The 19,137-nt window shown below is 47.9% G+C and overlaps 1 protein-coding gene across 1 annotated transcript in view; it reads right to left on the reverse strand.

Moving 5' to 3' along the window:
• The window catches only part of pacrg (PARK2 co-regulated), a gene marked incomplete at both ends in the record, with an annotated part of 495,713 nt that overhangs the window by 403,814 nt on the left and 72,762 nt on the right, over positions 1-19,137 (reverse strand). Inside the window, one exon of the mRNA XM_084311203.1 lies at positions 15,133-15,261. Coding sequence (XP_084167329.1) covers positions 15,133-15,261 — 129 coding nt within the window. The remainder of the gene's footprint in view (positions 1-15,132; positions 15,262-19,137) is intronic.

Consider the following 19,137-nt stretch of genomic DNA (forward strand, 5'->3'; position numbering starts at 1 on the left):
AGAATGGAGTCTTACCGTGTTGAAATATGTAGTGGGTCAGGGTTGCCTAAACAACGCCAGGAAAACAAATCAGGAACCCAGAGGGAATTTAACGCGAGGGGTAGGCGAGGTGGGGGGAAAACACGGGAGGGGCAAGCGAGTGGAAATACACGACAAGTGTGGCGTGGTTCGAGGGCGGCGTCCTCCCACACTAGACACAAGAGAAAAGAGGCGAGGGTTAGTTAACCAGCAAAACATTTAACCAAGCTACAAGGAAGAGAATGAGGTTAGGTTTATCAATTGGTAGATATAATATGCGCATTAGCAAAACGAAGATTCAACTACATCAGAATACTGAAATGCAATCACAATACGAGGAAAGACAAAATAGTCAAGAGAGATAATTACAACGCAAACCTACTGTTCCAAGCAGAACGAAATCGCATTGTCCTCTGGGCTGGTCAAACGTTTATACTATCCCCCGTTACCGGGAAAGAGACAGGAGCCTCTGATTGAAGACTCACATCTGGTGTGGAATGAGAACGTCTAGGAAAACGTGCGTGTCGGGGCTGGGTGACAGCACCACGCAACCTCTGGGGGGAGCTAATAGGCACCTGTTCAGGTGCAGTCCTCACAACACTATAGCTAACAACTATAGCATACAACATGTAATTATAGCATACTATATCATACAATAACTATTGTACATATACAATAACTATAGCTAATAACTATAGCATACAACATATAACTATAGCATACAATAAGTATAGCATACTATAGCATACAATAACTATAGCATACAACATATAACTATAGCATTAGTATAGCATACAATAACTATAGCATACAACATATAACTATAGCATACTATAGCTAATAACTATAGCATACAATAATTATAGCATACAACATATAACTATAGCATTACAGGGAGATAATATACACAAGTGCAAGTTCAAGTTTGTTTTTATTTGTCACATATATGTACATTCAGTTCAGTATGAGCCCCTGAGAATGTGCTTCATACAGTAAAAAAGTTAAAGAGGAATAAAGTCGCAACACTTTACAAATATACAATATACAATCTCCAAAGACTAATCTAAGACTAGACTAACACTACCTGTCTAACGTGTATCAATACAAGACTGAACAGTGCCTTTTCAAAGCAGTTAAAGATCATTTATTTAAAAGGAAATAATGAAAAGAAACCACCACTCCACTAAGCTGTTTTAACGAAGGTGTTTCTCAACTCAGAAGGTATGAAGGTAGCAGCAGACGTGGCAGCAGATAAATCATACTTATCCTCTGCTCTGTTTAGGACAGCAGAGATGGAACTGACAACAGAGATAGGGAAATGTTTTTGCAGTAGGCTATTCCAACACTGTCCCCCCCCCTCCCCCCTTAGGCTATTCCATTAAGGGACAACTGGGTGTGAGAGAGAGGGGGGGGGGGGGGGTGATGATTCAAGGAAAGGCACGAGGTGGATGATTCAAGGAAAGGCCAGAGAACCACACGCTGCTGCTCCCTACTGCACGGAGGGGGGATGACTGGAGCAGAGGAAAGAGGGAGAGAGTCGAAAAATCAAGGTAGAAAGCAGACTGCTTTTTTTGGGTCATTTAAAAACGTGCACCTGTAAAGAAAGGCATTTGGTTTGGTCTGTTTGACTAAATACAACAGTTGTTTGTCTACTTCATGGTCAATTTGAGAGGTGGGCCATAGGGAGGGTGTTCGGCACAGCACTGAAAGACACTCGTATAGGCAACATCTTTGTAGGAGAGAGGTTGAACTCCTGACCTGAATACACCAGACACACACACACACACACACACACACACACACACACACACACACACACACACACACACACACACACACACACACACACACACACTGTGCACCCAAGTCAATAACTAAATCAACACCATTTATTTTTCTTTCCTATCCCCCTCATAGGCACCTGCCTGTGGACTTGTGCTCGCTCTCTCTCTCTCTCTCTCTCTCTCTCTCTCTCTCTCTCTCTCTCTCTCTCTCTCTCTCTCTCTCTCTCTCTCTCTCTCTCTCTCTCTCTCTCTCTGTCTCTCTCTCTCTCTCTCTCTCTCACATTCCACTATGTGTCCAGGCGCTCTGGCTCAGATTGATCCTGTGCTCCAAATCTTGAACCTGCCCTCTGAGGGCACCTCAGCGCAAACATACAGCAGTCCCTCTCTATCCACTCACTCTAATCATGGTTACACTCTCTGCTAGTTCACACACACACACACACACACACACACACACACACACACACACACACACACACACACACACACACACACACACACACACACACACACACACACACACACACACACACACACACACACACACACACACACACACACACACACACACACACACACACACACACACACACACACACACACACAATGGGCACAGAGCACAGGGCACAGGGCACAGGGCATACTTATTCTCTCTACCAAAAGGTCCCACCGGCACAGTGGGATAGCAATAAACCCGTCTGTCTGGGAGAATTATAAAAATCACTAGCACGTGTATACTGGTGTGAAGGGGGAGGGGGGTGGAAATCAATAAGCATAACAGCTGCATTAGATATGACAGGAACAATTTCATACACCAATTCCCGTTTGCTGAGTGCTTTTTCATGAGTACAAAAGAAAGCCTTTTCCTTTTCTTTCTTTTTTTAGACCAAAGATGCATGCATTTGAGCATTATGCATTAATAATTCACACAAGGACGTATTCACCTGAAGACAGACAGACAGTCAGCTAACTAGAGAGGAAGCTCTCTCTCTCTCTCTCTCCCTCTCTCTCCATCTCTCTCTCTCTCTCTCTCTCTCCTCTCTCTCTTTGAAGCAGGGGGGGGAGTAAAAAAGAAAGGTCATATTGCTTTGATTCACTTATCCTTGCTCGCGATGTATACATTTCATTAGGAGCGCTTGTGGAGTTCTGGAGCTGCTGGCGAGCGTAGCAGGAGCCACACACCACAGCAGCGTGGTGATTATAGGCAGAGAACCCACACACACTGCGTCAGTCAAGGAGCCTAATGGCTCTGTGGAGACGTGCGGGTTGACGTGCACGTGCACACACGTGCACACACACACGCGCACACGCACACACACACACACACACACACACGTCACACACACACAGACGCTGTGTTTTGCTGAGACAGGCCTGACTTCATATGGACTGGTGATTGATAGGATCTGTGCCTGGTGCTGTGAGGCAGGTGGAGCCTCTCTGCCTCCTACAGGACGCCCGGCTGCAGAAGACGAGACCGCCGTCGCGACCATCATCATCACCTTCAGCTGATTGATGAGGCCACCTGATAATGAGCAAGATGGGTCATGATGGCGGTCGCTGCGATCGCTTTGGCGCTGATTATCACGTGGAGGATGAATGGTTGTCTGCGGAGCTCCTATGGAGTCCTTCAGTTAATCCTCCACACTGCTACATCACTCTGTGTCACAGAGTGAAACTCACAGAGTACAAACAGCAAAGACAAAGACCACGTCCCAGAACAGAGTCAGGTTATCCTGTTTCTATAGAATGAGGTCTGGGCCCCGTTCCCCGTACCTGGTTCAACTAAGGTCGCATTCACACCAGAGCTGTTTGGTCTTTGGTCTTTAGCAGCTGGGAAATACATTATTTGATGTCTTCAGGGCCATTTCACGTTGATTAAACGTTACACATTACATCCTGCTAAATGAACGTTAGCTAATGTTACGCCAGTGTTGAAAAGCCTTGAGGTCGCATTCAAGTTTTGAGGGACCATAACGTTAACTTGACAGCAATGTGGATATGCTTTATTTGAGCAGTTGCTACTGTAACGTTACCTTAGTTGATTGTCGTTCTGTCATAACTGCAGTAAACAAACTAACGTTAAACCTAAGTTAACTTACCAGTAAATTCAGTACAGCAACAGACAGCTGAAATCCACAGGTCAGCGTGATCACAATAATCCACGGCCCAGTTACATTTCCCCCAACCAGAGCCTAACTAGAGCCACAGTCTGCGAATTAGAGGCAGAGTAGGGGCGGGTCTTCGGGGCCAGCACGTTGGGTTGTCTCAACGTAAATAATAATAATAATACTGTACATCTCAGCTGATTATCCATAAAAAACGCACGTTAATCGAAAATACCACACCATTACTGTACCAATGACAGTCAAATAATCAACAGAAAAGCATTACATTGCAAAATAATATGTCCATGTCTGTAGTGTGTGTCGAACACACACACACACAGCGGTGCGCTGGATGGATATAATTCCAACTTGACTTTGCGCCTCCTGGCGGCACAAAACAGAAGCCGCACCCACCCTAATAAAATAATTTGACGAGGGCGTTAACGGGGCGGTAGAGGCCGTTGGAATGGCGGTAGAAGGGATCTTAATTTCCAATGCTGGATCTGTAAGTCAATCAAAAGTCCCATTAGCCAGCTTAAATTAACCCGATGATTGAAGTCAGGCTATCTCGGTTTCTCGAAGGCTCATTCGGGACTCAAGCAATCTCGTTAATTCGAGCCAGACTTCAGTAATCAGGATAATTGAGTGTGGCCGCCTTACCTGAAAAGGGGGAGGTGTCGATTTCAGAAATCCTCATTTCCTAACGGAATAATGGCAACTCCAGTTAAAGCAAGAGCGTCTTTTTTCAATGCTGACGAGCAGGAGATGATAATGAACGCTTAGGGCTCGCGTCCACCTGCCTCACATTTATGACCGCACGCGTCTTTTTTCAATGTATTCCAATGGGGAGGGAGCGTATGCGGCCGCATGCGCCGCCTATAGGAAGTGCGCTGGAGTCGGCTTCTTTTTTCAGCTTTTTTTGTGCGGCCGAAAGCTGAAACTTTCTTAACTTTTCAGAGCGATGCGCTGAGCTCATTTTCAGACAACCAATCACAGCCATTCATATCTACCACTCTGTTTGTAACCTGACACCGGAGCTGCCTGCCTGTCTTGGCTGTCTCCCACAGGAGACGGGCCATTGAGATTCGCGACAAAGCACAAATACACTAATAATAATAACTACACGAATACACTACTAAAAAGCTAATAAAAAGCAAAGGGCGAACTGTGGTGTCAGGCAATAACTATATATATAATTAATATACAATAAAGTTATTAAAATATGCTATAATATGTGCAAAACCGCGGCATGAAAAAACGATAAAAGGATGGCTGTAGATTTCTTTCTGTCATCTACAAGATGCGCTTCATGCCAGCGCTGCCGGCGCACTATCAGTGTTTTTGTGAGCCAGGTGGACGCGGGCCCTTATGAGGCATATAAGACCATAATTGTAACTGAGGGGTACAATTCCCTGACTGTATTACTAGATATGATACTTACTACCACTACCTTTGTACTTAATATTCGGCCACCCAGTACACGGCATAAATATATTATCATGAACACTCTCACGTAGATGAAACGGATCCAACACAAATGTACGAATTAGAAACAGGTCTTTATTTCTACACAGCGATGGTGTGTAGAATAAGCATTTAATCACTTAATTACATTTATGAATTGAAATAGTATGCACTTTTATGGCAAGGAGTATTCGTCGGTATATCAATAGAGAATGTCCAATCTCTGAAGGCGCAGGTGGTAAATATACGACCTGGAATAGTTAAGGAATAACAGCAATGATACTTTAATGATTATACTAGATACACTAGAGGGGGTTAATCCGGTCGCTTGTAAGCCGACAGGAGTAGGAGGGGGGGGGGGGGTAGAATCCGGCTGCCTCGTCCGGCCAAGGGTATCCCAGGTGAACCCACTGTAGTGCCGTTCAATGCGCCGGCGATCCTTGGACCACAGATGAAAGCAGGTGGACTCTTTGTGGGCCGGCTCTCTCCGGTCCACGGGGGAGAGACGTGAAGCGACCTCGTCTTGCAGAGCGTCTCCTCACCTTGCGTCCTCTCCAGGGGGGGGGGTTCCAACACACGGCAGTGTCGGGGGTCTTTATCCATGGAATAATCAAAGTATCCAAAGCATAATCCGTGCCTGGGAAGGCGGGCTGTCGTCGGTAGAATAATCCGGTATACAGGTCCACTCGCTCGTCGGCTCTGGGGCTCCTCGGGTGCAGCTTCACATAGGGTCAACCACCCTGGGTAAGCAGCCAGTTCTCTGCCCGAAACGATGGGGTACTGACTACGGTAGTATTCTCACCGCACGAAGCACTATATATTAACAGACTATTATTAGCTTAATAGACTACGTCCAACTCGACGATATAGTGCCAAATATGACTATTCAAATATTAATATACACGATGTCTCAATACCGATGGTAGGCGAACTTGGCCTTACTCCCACACGTGGCGTCGCGGGGAGGCTTTACGTCTGTGACTCTATTGGAGGGTAAGAAACTGGACTGAAAAGAAAGTCCTACTTTAGTAGCGCAGTATATATACGCACTATGAACAAATAGTCCCATTAGTGGTGCGGTAGCCAAATTCCTACGCGGAACTAGGACTTGTTCGTACATGTCGAGCGGTACGTTTGAACTGGGTCTGAGGGGTATGGCAGCCTGGCACCAAGGTCTCGACCAATAGTAGAATGGAGACTATTATGGGATGTTCAGTAGGCTAGAATGGATATTCAATGCATATTGTACAAGGAATATACAAGGGATATCAGGGAATATTAGAGAATATACAAATACAATTAAATATATATATATAAATAAATATATATATTCGGTTTAATCTGGCCCTTCACAACAGCCACCCCCTGAATAGGTCCCAGACCTAATCAGTTAAACAGAGACAGATTAATCGCGTTGTCTATTTACACATAAGGGTTTGCTGTAGGGGTCAGTCAACTTCACAAAGTTATAGGGTTGTAGGGTCATGGTCATCATCGATTGTGTCTGGGAGTCGAGGCAGTTCTATGAGCCTTGCCACGGGACGGGTGTAAGTGCGACCCTGGACGAGCACTTCAGCTGCTCGGACCTTGCCGTCGGCACCGGTGATCACTTTGCTTACGCGGCCGGCCGGCCACATAGCTCTGGGCAGTGATTGATCAATAATCATGACGACTGTTCCTTCTGTCAAATTGTCTCTCTCCTTTACCCACTTTGGCGGGTCTGTAGAGACGGTAGGTAGTGCAGTAGGAAACTGTTCCAAAACTTGTCGGCTAATACTTGGCTGTACCTCCACATTCGTCGGCCGTTCGCTTCTTCAGGCCGGTACATTGTCTGTGGTAATGCAGGATCTAGCCGCCCCATCAGGAGTGTGTTGGGGGTAACTGGGTCGATATCCGCCACATCACTGGAGACATATCCGAGGGGCTTCGAGTTAAGTACTCCCTCAATCTCCGTGAGGACTGTCATTAGGACTTCTTCCGCCACAGTCTGGGCCCCAAGTACTGCGTACAGGGCTGTCTTTATGGAGCGCACTTCTCGTTCCCAAGTGCCACCGAAGTGGGGTGCGTTTGGGGGGTTGAATTGGAAATCAACCTGTGCTGGAGCGAGGTGGGTCTTAAGTTCTGGGCCCATAGCTTGGAAGCTCTCTCTCAGCTCTCTTTCGCCGCCTTTGAAGTTTGTCCCACGATCGGACAATAGGGTAGACGGTCTTCCTTTCCGTGATGTGAATCTACGGAAGGCCATAAGGAATGAGTCTGTCTGGGCTCGCTGCAGTAGAAGCAATTCTGCTTCCCCGTAGTTAGCCGCTGACATATCAGCGGGGGACTTGCACTCCGGGTGGTACCGCAGGAATGTTCTTTGTTGTGCACTCTCTATGGACGTGCAATCGTCTATGTTAGGGTCGGTGGAGGCTACGGTGCTCAATCCACAGAACACAGACTTCTTAATTTCCACCTCCTCTGGACTTGCTTCCCTCGGGATAGGCATGGGCCACTGTCCTTCCGGGAGTCTTAGGAATGCGGGGCCGTCACTGTAGACATTGCGACGGGTGAGGTCATCCAGGGGCATCCCCCGGGTGATGACGTCAGCTGGGTTCTGTTTTGTATCAACGTAGCGCCACTCTGTTTCTCCGGTTAACTCTTCGGTTAAGTCTTGAATCTCGGTGACTCTGACTCCCACGAAGACTTTGTACTTGCATGAGTCCGATTTGATCCAGGCGAGTACCGTCGTGGAATCTGACCACAGGATTGTTCTAGACACCGGTATGGTGAGCTCACGTTGGATGAGCGTGGCTAGGTGCGCTCCGGCTAGGGCTGCGCAGAGCTCTAGACGTGGGATAGATTGTTGCTTGCGTGGGGCTATTCTCGAGCGGGCGAGGACAAATGCTGTGTAGATCTCTTCGTCCGCTGCTGGGTCCTCTGCTACATGTTTCTGTAGTGCAAATGTCGCACAGCAGGGGCTGCACGTCGTTCCGAAGGGGAGGACTTCCCATTGGTAGATGGCTGGGTGCTCATCTCCTGGCTTCTCTCTCCATAGGAACCGTAACAGGGGCTTGTCCGCCTCTACTAATCTCACCTGCAGGAACATTCCTTTAATGTCCCCGCTGATGGCCACCTTTTCCTGGCGGAAGCGGAGTAGAACGCCGAGTAGGGAGGGGCCGAGTGTGGGACCGGGCAGTAACTCTTTATTCAGATTTTGGGATCCGATCTGGTAGCTGCAGTTAAATACTATGCGGTCTTTACCGTTGTGATGGACCTTGTGGTGGGGCACGTACCACGATTCAGTGGTCTGGTCAGCCTCTTTAATGTCCATCTTTGTGACGTGTCCCGCTGTGATGAGCTTCTCAATCTCAGCGCGGTATACACTCTCTTGGGCGGGGTTCTTGGCTAAGCGCCGCTCCGTGTTCAGCAGGTACCGTTCTGTGGCGTCTGTCTTGGCGTGGAAAGTAGGCATTCCTTCTCGCCGCAGGAGTGGCGTGGCGTATCTCAACACGCCGTTGACCGGGACTCTCTTGGTCCCTGTCTCGAGGAGGTGAATGGCGTAAATGTCATCTTTAGAGCGAATGTCTTTCTTTCCGTTCTTAAAGGGCATTTGTTCTAGGGTCCATAGCCGCTCTACGTGTTGCAGGAGTGCGGTTTCTCCCTCTGTGACTCGGGAGTGGAGACATCTAGTGGCTGTACTTCGGTTGAGAGATTTGGCGAGCGGGCCTTGGAGAGTCCATCCCAAACGGGTCTCGACTGCTGCAGGACAGCCTCGGGGTCCGGTATGAACCCGGTCTATCGGGACAATGAGGTCTGCATGGTCGGAGCCTATCAACAGGGTCGGCATAGCATTGTCTATGAGCGGGATCGGTAACTTGCGCAGATGTGCATATTTCTCCATCAGCTTGGCGACGGGGTATGTGTACCGCGACAGTCCTATTTCTTGGCTGGTGAAAGCGTCTGCAATCTGGTACCGTCGCTCAGGCTGGCCGCTTGCTGCGATAGAGAATGAGACATTCTCGCCCTTTATCGTCTTCAAATCTCGTCTTATTGTCCGAATTGTCATTTGGGTTTCGCTTCCCCGCAGCCCTAGCTGGGCCGCAGCGGAGGCGAGCAGCAGGGTCTTCTCTGACCCGTCATCGAGGATGGCGTAAGTGTCCAGGACTTTATTCTGGTAGCTTAGTGTCACACGCACTACTTTTAGGAGTACTCGGGCTCCACTGCTGCTGGCGGGATCGATGTACATGACGCTCGCTTTGCGGCTGGATGGTGCAGGTGAAGGGCGCCGTCTGTTACTGTCGTGAAGTATGTCCAGATGGGCTCCATCGCACTTGGTGCACCTTTTCTTTAAGCGGCATTCGGCTGCCATGTGTGAGCGCGCACAGCGAAAACAGCGCTTGTTGGACTTTATCCATTGACCTGCTTCCTCCGCGTTCAGCTTGGGGAAGGAGTCACATTGCGCTAGCCAGTGTTCTTTCTCACAGTAGGGGCACACTATCTTCCACTTCTCCGTTCTGGAGGGGGTACTGTGGCTCCTGCTGCTCGGTACTGACTCCGATTGGTGCATCACAGTCACCGATCTTCTTCCATCATTTAGTCGTCTGGTTCCTTCTCTGGAGCCAGGGGTGCTCCGTCCGAATGTATCTAGCCGTAGGCTGCTGACTTCTCTCGCCAGGAAGTCTGCTAGATCGAGGAGGTTCGGTTCGGGGCCATTCGGGTCTCTGTGGTCCCTCTGCCGCCTAAAGCGCTCCTGACGAGCGGGCAGCAGCTTCTCCAGGATCCTTTCCACATTTGAATTGGCGTAAAGTTCATGCCTCCCTTTCTCTCTTTGCGCTCCCAACATCCCTACCAGGGACTGCACTCTGATGGACAGGTCGTCCAGTGCTCGATTGTCTATTGCTGGGGGTAAGCGGTCGATGTGTCGGATCTCCTGGATCACGTAATCCCATATGCGCCCATACCTCTGGTCCAATGCTACCAGCGCTGCTGTGTATGGGGTGGTGGAAGTCGCGTAGGCGAGCGCTATATTATGTGCGCGGGGCACCTTTAAGTGCTTCAGTAGGATGGCGTATTTGTGGCGTTCATCCAATACATCCACCAACATGGTCTCTAGACACATGCGGAGTTCTGTATACTGGGCCCGGTTCTCTTGGGTGAAGTCGGGTACCATAGGCGTGCCAATGTATGACGCTGACTGTGGATACATCGGCGAGCGTTGGGGGAGAGGCCTCCTAGGCGAGTCTCCTCCCGCTCCTTGGTATGGGCTGGTACCGGCAGTGTACCATGGCCCGCTTGTCCAGGTACTGTTCCTCGGTGCGGGTCGTGCGTCGTGCTCACCCGTGTATAGAGTCGGGGGTCTGTAGCGCAGCTCCGCGGGAGTATAGCCTGGGCTGTACCGGGCCTCCTGGTCCGGTAGAGTACTGTGCTGTCTTCGGGCGTGGTTCTCCTCCTCTTCCTCTTCGTCTTCAGTTAGGTCATCCAGTGCTTGTAGTCTCTGGTTTAGCCTCTCCACAGGATATGCTGCTCCTTCCCGGTTGCTAGGTCTCGCTTGGACCGGTGGGGGGAGGTGGTCTGTGGGGGGTATAGACCTCGTCTGTTGGTCAAGTTCAGGGTTGTTTACTCGGCTAGGGGATGCCGCCCTGGAGGTGTGTCTAGACGAGTTCCTGGAGCCTCTGGCGGAGGGAGAGGGTGTTGTCCGTCTGATCAGCTGTTCTATTAGTTGCGACTGCTGTCTGTCGCGCGCTGCGTCCCGTTGAGCCCCGGCTCGTTCTCGGGCCACATTCTCTTCCATCTGAATGCGTCTTATTTCTAGACGTATCTGCTCGTGTTCGCTTCGCTGCTGGATCTGCATTCGGTCGCGTTCAGCAGCGGCGTTCAGGCTGATGAGGAAGGCCTGCTGTAGGGTCCTCTCTGCCTCGCTGGGAGAAGGCGGTTGTATAGGGGAGCCTTCCCTCGGGGTACTCCTTGCGGAGCCTTGGAGCTCTATCTCCACGGTGCTCTCCCCGTCTTCTTCCGTGCCGAGTTCTCTCTCGGTAGCGTTGTATTCCTCCCGGGACTCATCGGGGACTACTTCTTCAGTACTGGCGGGGTGTGAAGTCATGTCTGGTTCCCACTGGTCCCCACCGTGAACTTGGTCAGTTACATTAGAGCCCGTAGGGGCCTCTATGGTCGGGGTAGTCTGGGCGTTGGGGTTAGACATACTTTTACTTTCTAGTTTTACCGCGTTTACTGTTAGTAGAAGACTAGGTTGTTGACTGACAGCGTAAGCCTCTAAGTACTGAGGGAGCCGTCGTTCGCGCTGCGGGCGTTGGTTAGGAGGATCGTTTCGTGGAGTGTTCATCATAGGCCATTTCAATATTAATAACACTATATTAATATTACACTAATTACCATCCGGTTCGAAGGACCAATTGTAACTGAGGGGTACAATTCCCTGACTGTATTACTAGATATGATACTTACTACCACTACCTTTGTACTTAATATTCGGCCACCCAGTACACGGCATAAATATATTATCATGAACACTCTCACGTAGATGAAACGGATCCAACACAAATGTACGAATTAGAAACAGGTCTTTATTTCTACACAGCGATGGTGTGTAGAATAAGCACTTAATCACTTAATTACATTTATGAATTGAAATAGTATGCACTTTTATGGCAAGGAGTATTCGTCGGTATATCAATAGAGAATGTCCAATCTCTGAAGGCGCAGGTGGTAAATATACGACCTGGAATAGTTAAGGAATAACAGCAATGATACTTTAATGATTATACTAGATACACTAGAGGGGGTTAATCCGGTCGCTTGTAAGCCGACAGGAGTAGGAGGGGGGGGGGGGGGTAGAATCCGGCTGCCTCGTCCGGCCAAGGGTATCCCAGGTGAACCCACTGTAGTGCCGTTCAATGCGCCGGCGATCCTTGGACCACAGATGAAAGCAGGTGGACTCTTTGTGGGCCGGCTCTCTCCGGTCCACGGGGAGAGACGTGAAGCGACCTCGTCTTGCAGAGCGTCTCCTCACCTTGCGTCCTCTCCAGGGGGGGGGGGTTCCAACACACGGCAGTGTCGGGGGTCTTTATCTATGGAATAATCAAAGTATCCAAAGCATAATCCGTGCCTGGGAAGGCGGGCTGTCGTCGGTAGAATAATCCGGTATACAGGTCCACTCGCTCGTCGGCTCTGGGGCTCCTCGGGTGCAGCTTCACATAGGGTCAACCACCCTGGGTAAGCAGCCAGTTCTCTGCCCGAAACGATGGGGTACTGACTACGGTAGTATTCTCACCGCACGAAGCACTATATATTAACAGACTATTATTAGCTTAATAGACTACGTCCAACTCGACGATATAGTGCCAAATATGACTATTCAAATATTAATATACACGATGTCTCAATACCGATGGTAGGCGAACTTGGCCTTACTCCCACACGTGGCGTCGCGGGGAGGCTTTACGTCTGTGACTCTATTGGAGGGTAAGAAACTGGACTGAAAAGAAAGTCCTACTTTAGTAGCGCAGTATATATACGCACTATGAACAAATAGTCCCATTAGTGGTGCGGTAGCCAAATTCCTACGCGGAACTAGGACTTGTTCGTACATGTCGAGCGGTACGTTTGAACTGGGTCTGAGGGGTATGGCAGCCTGGCACCAAGGTCTCGACCAATAGTAGAATGGAGACTATTATGGGATGTTCAGTAGGCTAGAATGGATATTCAATGCATATTGTACAAGGAATATACAAGGGATATCAGGGAATATTAGAGAATATACAAATACAATTAAATATATATATATAAATAAATATATATATTCGGTTTAATCTGGCCCTTCACAACAATAATCATGGCAAAATCAAACACAGCCACCGCTGCGAGAGGTCCATAGATGTTCCTAGTTACAAGGAACATGTGTTACATTAACCGCCAAGGATGCATAAATGCGTCTTTTGAAATCCAACACTTAAGCGCCAAAGACGCATATATGCATCCTATGGTCTTCTCAGTGGTTTACGCTATTTGGCGCTCTTGTGCCACCAGACAGTCACGAACAGGACTCCCAGATCAAAGGGAAACCGGAATTCACGTGATTGTTTTCAAACGAAAGCAAGTGACAAGACCATAAAATGGCCCCCCGATCTCACGTGATCGTGGTAGTGGTCTGTGGAAGAGACGAGAGATATGTTGATCGAGACACACATACACACGCCGCCAGCGTGCAGGGATGAGATAGAATCTGTAGTGGACAATGGCGAGGAGAAACAGCAGCTTGTGTTTCTGGGAATTTTACTTGGGTATGTACTTTTACTAGGGGTGGAACGGTTCACAAAATCCACGGTTCGGTTCGTATCACGGTTTTGGTGTCACGGTTTTCGGTTCGGTTCGGTATATGTTGTTAAAATACCATACATCAGAATAAGATATACAGCCTAAAAAGAATCCAACTTTTCAGTTATTCTCAAGAACGTAGTCATGCAAAAACTGAAAGAGGCAGTTTGATATCAGGCACATTATTTTGACAGTTAGAGCTAGGAGAGATTTTGGTACACCAAGAGGGGAGGCATTGCTGATTTAAACATGCTTCTCATTTATTTGGTAAAAAGGTTTACAGCGGTTTGCCTTAAATAATGTTTGGCACACACCGAACTGACTGAAAAATATAGGCAACATTTGTCAAAGTATTAACTTAGTGCAAACAAACAAAATAATTAAACCTTTCTATTTTTGTGGCCACATTATAGACAAAGGCCATCAACATGCTCAACAAGCACTAGACTTTCTTATCAAAAAGGAAAAGTCACTGTGTTATTTAAAATAAATAAATCATGTGTACTAAATATATATTTACTTTTTAATTGCATGAAACATTATGAAGTATTCTCTTATGCCGCTTTTCACTGCATGGTACCTAATCGACTCGACTCGCTTTTGCTTTTTGAGCGTCTTAGTAGCCGTATGTCACACGAGGAAGTGAATAGTCAACAGTAACACAGCGTTGGAACCTGGAGAAGCCCTGATGATATAATATAAACCAACAGCCATCTGTTGTCATGCCTCGTCAATATACCCCCCCCCCCCCCCTTCCACAGTTAGCTCGCGGCTAACGTTATGTAGCTTAGCTCGCGGCTAACTTAGTTACTGCCTCTGCATCGCAATAACTGAACAATACCCACATGCCCCGAACTGTGGAGGTCGTACCGAACGGTGTACGGTTCGAATGCGTACCGTTCCACCCCTAACTTTGACTAATGTCAGCCTCCCTGACATTACAAATAAGGCCAGAGTGTACGGGCTAATAAGCCACAGCGTTTATTTCATGTTCTACTGCAATTCTTGTAGCTTAGCTGCCCATTAAACTACATTCGTCACACCATTTCAGGATTATACCACAAGAGATACAGTAGGTGACATCTCCTGTTGTGACTGGTGACGTTAGGAGGAGCGCGTGCTGAGAGTGTTTCTTCGCCCCAAACGTCTCTTGTCAGTCATGACAACTCTAACGTCACCTACTCAGAAGTCATAGTTCTCTGCTTTCAATCCTGTTGGCTCTCTGCTCAGAGTTGTATTCAGCCCAGCATTGATAAGAATGATCAGACCCACTCGCCCCCTCCCCACCACCACCACCACCACCTGAAACACTCTTCTACACAAAGATCTACACAAATCACACAGACGACCGATTCTGGATTCAAAAAGTTTTTGCAGGTATGATTGACACCTCATTCCAACTCAAAGAGAAAGTCTGGATTGGGTGGTGCTAGCATAACCTCCCTTACCTTCCATTTGATGCACTTGGCACTGGTGTCCAGGGCGATGGGGAGTTCTCCTCGCTCGTAGAACATGCGGAACATCGTGGGTTTGGACGGACGCTCGCAGAAAGCTCCCGCCTTCGGAGGCCCCACCACCTGAAAAGAGAGCAGGACAGGAGGACGAAGAGATCACAGAGAGAGAGAGAGAGAGAGAGAGAGAGAGAGAGAGAGAGAGATAGAGAGAGAGAGAGAGAGAGAGAGAGAGAGAGAGAGAGAGAAGAAAATAGAAATTGAAATTGAAAATGAAGGTGAGAAAAGGAACGATGAACAGAAACATACAGAGTGGCAGAATTGTTGCATGAAATCAAACCTGACTGTGTTTTTCGCCCCAGCCAGAATAGAATCACTCCCAGTGCCCTTTCTTAAAGCTAATTCACTGAGACATGTGTGCATGCTCGTCCGCTCCTCTCAGACAGGCAAAACACAGACAGTGTATGTATGTGTGTGTGTGATGCGTGTGTGTGTGCGTGTGTGATGCGTGTGTGTACGTGCATGTGTGATGTGTGTGTGTGTGTGTGTGTGATGTGTGTGTGTGTGCGTGCATGTGTGATGCGTGTGTGTCTGTGTGTGTGTGTGATGCGTGTGTGTGTACGTACGTACATGCATGTGTGATGCGTGTGTGTGTGTGATGCGTGTGTGTGCGTGTGTGTGTGTGTGATGCGTGTGTGTGTGTGTGTGTGTGCGTGCGTGTGTGATGTGTGTGTGTGTGTGTGTGCATGATGCGTGTGTGTGCGTGATGCGTGTGTGTGTGTGTGTGTGCGTGCATGCTCCGGCCCTGCAGCCCGAGGTGCTGCCTGAGGCCTTGTTTGCGTCCTCTTTCCTCTGCCTCTACATTGGATACAGTGCCAGTGAGGACAGAGAGGCAATAGGACTCCTGTCATTTCAGCTGCCATTACTGCGGTCGCCGCCGTTGTCGTCATTGTCGTCATTGTCGCCGTTACTGTTGTTATTGTTCTTGTTGTTTCGGTTTACATTCAATAGACCCTGCTTGGTACAAATCCGCGGGGAGGGGAATATAAAGAGAGTGAGAGAGGCCATGTCGCTAAGATATCGCCCCAAGAGAAGGATTGTGTCGTGTCGCCGTCACAGCGCTCCACCCGCCGCCGCAAAGCGTGTTGTGTTGACTTTGAGAAGGAGATAGGAACAGAGAGTGTCTGTATATCTCTTAAAGGAGCAATCAAAGTTATAGTCTAATAAAGTCACTCTGGACTTGTGTCAGTAGCCCATTGAGCTGAAACAAGCTACAGTGCAGCAACAGAATAACCCATAATATGGATTTGAAATTCATTCTACGATTTTTCATGCGACTCGATATGTAAGAAAACAAGCAAAATCAACTCTGTAATTCTATGCACTGTATGAGGATGAGTAGGAACCTCTCTGATCCTTCAGCCATCGGACACAGCAGCCTTTTGGTGGTTTCAAAGGAAGCATTCCTTCAATGCCCCAACGCCCATTTGGTTGTAATGGAGCCGGGCCGTAAGATCACAGCAGTAACAGGAACATGTTGTTTATGTTCCCACTGGAAGAAGGTCAAATGTCAGGAACTGAACCCAGTCTCAACCCAAACAACCCACAGATGAACTCCTTTGGATCGGGGTAGTAGATACACTTTTTCTATAAAGGGGGTGGATTAATAGATAATTGGGTGGGGGGATTTTTCAGCATTTATTGGGTAGATTCCTCAAAACACAGAAACATAGAAATAAAGCTTCACAATGTGAGGACTTTGACACTGATGGTAAGCTGCACTAGACCATTTTTAAGTAGCCTAGTAGTTCTAATTTATTACACCCATAATCTGTCACTTGGGGTATTTTGTGAACTTTCAAAGGCATTTTTACCTCAAGCCTTCATTAATTCCTCTCCCCTGCAAGGTAGACTTTTTATTTAATTTTTTTTTTTTTTGCCGTAGTCACTACCGGAGCAGTTGAATAATTTGCACAGGATCAATTGAACGCATCAGAGCTTTAAAAAACACATCTTGTAGCGGACATATTGACAGAGCTCCGTAGCCAACCATTTCCGGGCCCGGGCCCCCTGTGTGCGTCACTCGCCATCTGTGTCGCCCCGCCACATGACTGGCAGACGCATCGCTGTCATTAATCCTTAGATTACCACACATGGAGGAACAGGATCTACCCACAGCGGCCCGCGTGCAGGCAGTGCATGGGCACTGCATGGGACCGGTGTGTGTGTGTGTGTGTGTGTGTGTGTGTGTGTGTGTGTGTGTGTGTGTGTGTGTGCGCGTGTGTGTGTGTGTGTGTGTGTGTGTGTGTGTGTGTGTGTGTGTGTGTGTGTGTGTGCACGTCTTCTAGCGACTGCTGGTGAGTGTCATTGGAATGAAGGTCCTGTTATAAAACTCCAGGGATTTGGAAGAAGCTTTGATTAAGCAATATCACATGAGAGAGAGTGCCGTTATACTCAATATCAGTGTGGCTGTGATTCGGTCGTAGGTACGAGGCCGCAGTACTGAAGATCACAGCCGTGCTGATATTCAGTATAACGACCTCGAGTGGGATATTGCTACAATTGCCATTTATTAGTTAACAGTAATTAGCAACAACAGATTATGATTAAGTTTGTTTATTTAATCATTTATTTAGCTCCGCCAAGAAATAGTTCCACAACTGCGCTCTTGAACTTGGACCGTTGCCAGGCAACCTGAACACAAACATGTTCCTGCACAGCTTGCTGCTTTGAACAAGTCTACACACGACTGAATTCGTTTTAGCTTTCTTTTCGACCAAAGGCTGCTGACGTTTCAAAATAACTGGAGAAACGTGCCGTGGCTCCCTCCTCCATCTCAACACGAGCTGAAACTACTATTTGGGCATGGGGGGAAGGGGCGGAGCGCACCGATGTGAAATGAGCTGTTATTAATAGAACACCTGTGCGGCGGAGTGATAGATATAGTTAAAAGTACTGTACTGTTATACTGAACATCAGCACTTATGAAATTGACTATTGTCCAATCAAATTACTTGGTTGGAGCTAACTGTTGTATAACAGTACTTAGTTGTGTGTAGTTATTAATATTCATTGTATTGACTGTTTATTTCAAAAAGTTAAATGGGCTAAATATTTTTTTTAAATGAAAACAGCAGCCAGCGGCACTAAGGATTGATGTAATAGAGATAAACATCAGACATAAAAAGAATACAGTGTGAGTTCACGCTGTGCCGTGCAACTGGTGCCAACATAGCAAGGCCCCAGAGAAATAAGAAGAGGGGAGCGACTATTACAAGGCAGCCTGCGTGAGTGTCTCTGAGCACTCAGTGCATTTAAACAGCCTTAATGCACCATGGGATTGCGGAGCAGGCATTTCAAATGAATCTGTTTCGGAACGTTTGTTTACTATGCCAGGGAGTACTGAATAATATTATGCCAAATTAATAGGCACAGGTTTGCGTACCTGCAGGAGAGGGAGATTACCCAAACAAAATGTCTGTGACTAACAATGCATGTAAACCACAAGAAAAAAGGGCGCTCTGCAGCGCGGCCTGCTGTATTATCCAGAATGAATTCCATTCCAACAAATGTTAGGCCATATGCCTGCGGGGATAAAGCCTTGTATTGTTTTAAGTCCCATTCATCATCAGTGGCAATGTGAACGCCTGCCTCATTAAAATATTGTTCCTCTTCTGAGCATCCAAGGACAAGGACAAAGAATAACTCAATACAACCGTTTAATGCTTTTTGCCGTTTAATGCTTTTTGCACCCATGGAGCCTATGGAGCGTGCTGTGCTCTTCCTCTCTTCCTTCCTCCCTGTGTATGTCTCCCTCCCTCTCCCTACAGGAGCCGCTCCACAGCCGTGGCTATAGGGAAACGGGGATCCATAAAGCTTGCAGATCAGTGACGCTCGAGCCCGCAGGAGCAGCGACAAAGCCCTCGCATGCAGGTGAACGAGACCGGTGCTCAGCCACACGCTGCACAGGGGGCTAAAAATAGATCTCCACCGGCCGGCAAG

This window comes from Notolepis coatsorum (genome assembly GCF_963971535.1).
Source record: "Notolepis coatsorum genome assembly, chromosome: 3".
Taxonomy (NCBI): domain Eukaryota; kingdom Metazoa; phylum Chordata; class Actinopteri; order Aulopiformes; family Paralepididae; genus Notolepis; species Notolepis coatsorum.